Source organism: Sinocyclocheilus grahami, unplaced genomic scaffold, assembly GCF_001515645.1.
Source record: "Sinocyclocheilus grahami isolate Dianchi unplaced genomic scaffold, SAMN03320097.WGS_v1.1 scaffold526.1, whole genome shotgun sequence".
Lineage (NCBI taxonomy): Eukaryota > Metazoa > Chordata > Actinopteri > Cypriniformes > Cyprinidae > Sinocyclocheilus > Sinocyclocheilus grahami.
This window is the reverse complement of record NW_015505705.1, coordinates 686,454-692,749: the sequence shown is the minus strand read 5'-3', so window position 1 is coordinate 692,749 and position 6,296 is coordinate 686,454. Positions and strand designations below refer to the sequence as shown.

The following is a 6,296-nucleotide window of genomic DNA, read 5'->3' as shown; positions in this document are numbered from 1 at the left end:
GGTGGCTGACTAAATACTTTTTTGCCCCACTGTATATTAATACTAAACTCCTTAAAGATAATGTGTACCAAAAGTCTTTGTCATATCTTTATGTTAACATACTTTACTGACCTTTTGTTTTTGGAGCTTTGATGCAGCCGTCATCATCTCATGGTGCAAACAGGAAGTAAATTGCCCTGGTTATGTGACAATTTGCACTAACCATGTGACATTGCACATATTTAACTGAGACCCTTTATTTTTTCCATATTTGCAGGAAATGCACTAAAACACCAGTCAGTAAAATTTTTAGAGCTTTATAAATGAAAACCTAATTTATGATCATTGTTGTGACTGATGGGATTAAATGTGATCTGGTGTAAAACAGAATTAGACCGTAAGATATCTTGAGCTTTGTTTCTTGACAAGGCACATTCACTAATGTTTTTTACACAGGGTGGTTCTCATTGTGTGTGTGTGTGTGTGTGTGTTACTGTTGCACCAAGATTCATTGGCATAATTGTATTTCAGATTAAGTGTACCTGAGAGCACGCCGTTCACGGCCGTTTTGAAATTTGCAGCGGAAGAGGTGAGTTGATTCATCTTCTGTTTTTAATGAGTGTTCACAGTCTTATTGCAACCTCTTTTGAAAATGTATTTTTGAGAGATCTGCTGAAATGTAGGACTATGCATTTGCAATAGTCAAATTCTCTACAGTGGTTGGAGTATTACTGACTCTCGGTCAGATTTGCTTATTTCTATGCAATCATTGATTAAACTGACATGGATCATAGCAAAGATCATGACGTGAACTTTACAGGGTTTCCGCAGGTCTTAAAAAAGTCTTAAAGTCTTAAATTTAGTTGTATCAAATTTAAGGCCTTAAAAAGTCTTAAATTGTACAAGAAAGTCTTAATTATGATTTCAAGAGGTCTTAAATTTGGGGACGGAAAGACCAGAATTGTGATATGGCTGATTGTGACGATTAAACTTCAAAAGACTATGATTTCATGATATAAACATAAGTGCTGCAGGTTCAAAGTTTGGTGCTGCGCTGCTTTGTGTACAGCAGTTACCGGGGAAACAGTTATATTTCTACCAAACGCTCCACCTGCTGTCAGAGAATGGATGAACATTTTCAATAAAACTGTTGTTTTGTTCAGAGTTCAGGCAAATGCAAAAATCGACCCATGTTTTTATCCTGCAAACACGCAAAGCTTTAAATGTTAACTGGTGGATCGATAAGAAGACAATGCATTATAAAAATCTAATAGGGGTGTGCGAAATGCATGGTCTGCGATAATATCGAGTATATCGCGAAAAGCAAACAAAACACCTTCAGAGTGCGCGATGAAGTCTAACAGGTTAGACTAGTGCGCATGCGCATTTATTGAGCGTTCTTTCACTGCACTGCAGTCTATTAAAATGCATTTAGAATTATATAATTCAAGATATGAAGACAATGCATTATAAAAATCTAATAGGGGTGTGCGAAATGCATGGTCTGCGATAATATCGAGTATATCGCGAAAAGCAAACAAAACACCTTCAGAGTGCGCGATGAAGTCTAACAGGTTAGACTAGTGCGCATGCGCATTTATTGAGCGTTCTTTCACTGCACTGCAGTCTATTAAAATGCATTTAGAATGATATAATTCAAGATATGGGGAAGAAAATGTATATATTTATATCATTTCATATAGTTAATATCACACGAAGAGTGCCTTTTTTTCTCAAAGTCAGCATGATTACAAATGTGATATTGATTCTATACAACAGTTCAATAAACAATAATTTAATAACCTCGTAGCTTTAAATGTTAACTGGTGGATCGATAAGAAGACAATGCATTATAAAAATCTAATAGGGGTGTGCGAAATGCATGGTCTGCGATAATATCGAGTATATCGCGAAAAGCAAACAAAACACCTTCAGAGTGCGCGATGAAGTCTAACAGGTTAGACTAGTGCGCATGCGCATTTATTGAGCGTTCTTTCACTGCACTGCAGTCTATTAAAATGCATTTAGAATTATATAATTCAAGATATGGGGAAGAAAATGTATATATTTATATCATTTCATATAGTTAATATCACACGAAGAGTGCCTTTTTTTCTCAAAGTGAGCATGATTACAAATGTGATATTGATTCTATACAACAGTTCAATAAACAATAATTTAATAACCTCGTTCATATGGTATTAATTTTATTTGTGCAGGTCTTTAAAAAGGTCTTAAATTTGAGCTTAAAAATCATGCAGAAACCCTGCTTTAGCTCAATTATATCCTATAGCAATAGTAGTGTGTCTTTTTTGAGTCTCTCTGAGCTCTTTTGAAACGCATTCAGACTTATCTCTGTCTGCAGCCTCTTGTGTTAAAATCAGAACAGGATCAATGCAGAATCAGATGATTGAAACTAGAGCAAGCAAGGCCTAATATTATCAAGCTGATATCATAATGAAAAAACACAAAAAATGGCTGATATCGATATTTTCAATGATATGATTTCCCTCGTGATTAGCCATAAATCTTTTGAAATTAGGGTCAAATTTGACAGAACCCTCTTGATTTCCTGTGGGCTGTCTTTGTCTGTTTCACGGCTGTATTCAAGGCACGCAACCATACGGCATGACAGGATAATGTTGCAGATTAGCTTGGGTCGTTGCTCCTTTTTGGCATAATGAAATGCCAAATCTGACAACCTCATAATAGGAAGATATAATGCATCAAGTGGAAGCCAGAAAGAATGATAAAGTGCCTTTTAAAAAATGCACTGGCTTATTTTCAGCTTTTTCCCACTTTCTCAAAAATAATTTTTGTATTCCCACTTATGTGATCTTTCATGGTTTTTGTTGTCTCTTTTTCTCCTGACAAAACAGACTGACAAAAAATAGGCAAAGGAGAATTAGAAACTGAATAAACTCCTACAAAAAACTGTAATCCATGAATTATATATGTATTTTAGAAACAGAAACGGTTACACGCTTGATTTTGCTAATTCTAGTCACTAATTCTGGTGCTAGCCTGGCTTCTTGCTCCCCTAAAATTAGTTTTATGCTGTTCAAGGGTGTAGAAATGCCTTCAGGTCACCCGGCGAGTTTTTCAAAGCCCCTTCAGAACGAATTTGCTTGTTTTTTTCCTTTCAGTGGCTCTTTGTGACAGTGACAGTTTTCTTCTAAGCTCAGCCCAGAGAGCTCTTTCTTCACACGTTTGAAGGCTGCTGTTCACTAGGACAGACTCTTTAAATCACCTGACGCAAACACAGACTCGAGTTGATTTTTTCTTATCCTTGCCTGACAGAGAGACTGTGTTGGGCTGTTTATGGGACGTATTTGGCTGTCCGTATTAGTTTTTGATGGATTGAACAATAAAACATGTTTTCTTTTTCCTTTTAAAGTTTAAAGTGCCAGCAGCCACCAGTGCCATAATTACAAATGGTAAGTTGTTGAAATTAATATTATTATTATTATTATTATGCTCATATTTGATCAAATCCTTAAACCAGTAGTTCTCACCTTTTTTTGACTAATTAAACTAAAATAATCAGGTTTTCCCAGACCTTGGACACTTTTATTCAAAGAAGGGGAAAAAAATGGTTAAAAATGAGAAATATCTTGATTTTTAGTTTTATTCTATTTTAATGTTTTTTTCTGTCTTATTTTAAATAAATTTGAGTGATCTTGGGGCCCCCTTGGAAGTTTGCTGATGCCCCCTAGTGGGCTCCAGCCACCTTGTTGACCAGTTAAACATTAAACAAACCAGTTCTTTAAACCAAAGTATTTAACTTCACTGTTACTTTTCAAAGCAGCCAGACTTACAAAAAACACCCAACAACCACCAAACCTTAGCAACCACAGAGTAGCATCCTGGCAGATGCTCACATCACCTTAGCATCTTCATTGGGTTGGGTTCTTTGTCAGCTGCACTAAAAAATAACAACGACAGTTGCTCAAATTACGAACAACTGACTCTTTAGGAACTGTTTGTTTTTTGTGAATCAGACAAAACGTCTGCTGATTCCTTCACTTAATGAATTCACACAAAATGAACTGATTTGTGTAATTACATAGTTATAGAGGGAGACTACAGGGGCTATGCTGCGAGTGAATGTACAGCGCTCTCTCCCACCTTCAATACCACGACTGAGGTGCCCTTGAGCAAGGCACACCATGCACACCGTGTGTGTGTGTTCACTGCTGTGTGTGTGCACTTTGGATGGGTAAATGCAGAGCACTAATTCTGAGTATGGGTCACCATACTTGGCCACATGTCACGTCACTTTAAATCCAGCTGGTGTTCCCCATGAGGGACTTTTATCCCCTCTACTTTTTGTCATCAGTATAAACAGCTTGAATTTACATCTGCCCCCTTTTATAATTCCTTGAAAAAATGCAGATTATCTAACAATCACTGATCTTCTAATGGGATCCTTACTTGGCCTAACTCAAAACGCCTTGGACTCAGTGGCAGAGTGGGGACAGGAATTCTCACTGGCAATGAGTGGAGCTAAGACCATGTATATGGTAATTAGTGCTAGGAGAGATGATCACTTCCCCTCTCCTCCTCTTCCAGTAATTTCGGGACAAGTAATCAGCAGAGTCTCCACTTTTTAAACTTCTTCAAATAACATCTGATTTGTCATGGGATGCACACATCAAGTATATGATTTCAAAGTCACGGCCAAGAATTCATTATCTTAGTGCTGCAAAGAGAGCGGGTCTCCCATGCAATGTTTTAATGCAAATATACTTGACTTTCATATGGCCAATTCTTGAGTGCAAGCCCAGTGTGGGGTTGGACTGCCTAAAGGTCTCTCTTATGAGTTAGAGAGGGTACAAAAACATTGTTGTCAGATAATAGGTATTCCAACTTCTCTTCCTTCATTAAGCAAAAAGCGTTATGAGGCGTTATCTTCACTAACATACTTAAGGAACGATTAATCGCCTTTGCACAGCTTCTTGACTGTAGCTCCAGCATCTAATTATTCACTTCGTCAAAGTAGGGAACATGTTACGCCCAAAAGCAAAACAAAAACCATGAACTTTCCAGTGCTTTTAAATTGTTTTATAAATGACCTATTTGTGTGTTAATTTTGACGCATTTCAGGTTGTGCTGCTAAGAGAAAAAGTAACTGTTCTTTTTTTTTGTGCTGCATTAACCTGCTTTGTCATTTAAAAAAAAAATAAAAAAAACTGTTTGTAATATCTCTCTCTGATTCTACAGGAAATGTGTTCCTGAAACACGGCTCGGAGCTACGAATCATTCCCAGAGATCGGGTTGGAGGATGTCACCAGGGCAGGATGTGACTATCCAGTACTTTTCTGTCACAGACGATGAACATGCTTATGCATTGTCCGGCCCTGAGGTGTCAACTCTCAGCTGCTCTATCTGGGACAGCTGCGGCTCCAAATCTGTCAGAGGACCTCACAAATCTCACCGAGCTGCCATCACAGCCCCCTTCTCAAAGATACACACTTGCAGGATGTTGTCGTCGATTTGTTGTGCCCCAAACCACTAGATCTTTTGATCTTTCACAAAATATTCCAGCTCTGTTTAAGATCACATACATACTGTGTTCATTATGCATGCTTTTACATGTCTTAAATACATAATGTCTACTTCAAGTCCAAGTTAAATGTTTAAATAATGTAAAAAAAATATGATTCCATTTTCCATTTTAAGAAGGCAAATGAGTCATCATATTGTGTCTTTTTTTCTTTACATTTCATGTGTTATGTTTCATTAATGGTTGGTTTGAGCTCTGTTATGTAGCTGTTATTGCAGGCAGATAATGACTGTCAATGTGATGAAACTCCTGCAGCTGTGTAGCTAAACAAAACTATACAACAGTATGATTAAAGAAGCTCTAAATAAGTTAATAAAAACACATTTCATAATATGCTTACTATGTAAAAAAATATAAAAAATACAAAACTCTTCCCATAGTTGAAAATAAATTATATAAAATGTTACATAAACCAATTTGACACATAAAAGTTGCTTTTTGTAACGTTCCTGCTCACTCAAGTCGGCGTCTTTTCATTAAACTTCAAATAATGGCTCGACTTGAATAGTACATCAGGCTAATGAATGACAGGCTTTACCTTTGCTTTTACACCCTCCACTTAGCCTCCTCCTCTTACATTACTGCCAGGCAGAAATGGAGGAGGAGAAGGAGGGTCTGACTATTCAGTGTCATAATGGATCTTTCATTTGTTTTAATTAAAAGAGCAGGCATGCTGTGCCCTTTCCATGCCACTCATTACTGGGAGAAGTGCATTATAAATACAGCAAGGCCTACATTACTCAAATGCAGA

General features: G+C 37.1%; 1 protein-coding gene across 1 annotated transcript in view; it reads left to right on the top strand.

The window, feature by feature from the left end:
- LOC107555126 (ubiquitin-fold modifier 1-like) overlaps window positions 1–5,893 on the top strand; it is a 9,531-nt gene extending 3,638 nt beyond the window's left edge. Inside the window, exons 3-5 of the mRNA XM_016237827.1 lie at window positions 511–568; window positions 3,377–3,416; window positions 5,203–5,893. Of these exons, the coding sequence (XP_016093313.1) occupies window positions 511–568; window positions 3,377–3,416; window positions 5,203–5,285 (181 nt within the window). The 3' untranslated portion in view covers window positions 5,286–5,893. The remainder of the gene's footprint in view (window positions 1–510; window positions 569–3,376; window positions 3,417–5,202) is intronic.
- The last annotated feature ends 403 nt before the right edge of the window (window positions 5,894–6,296 follow it).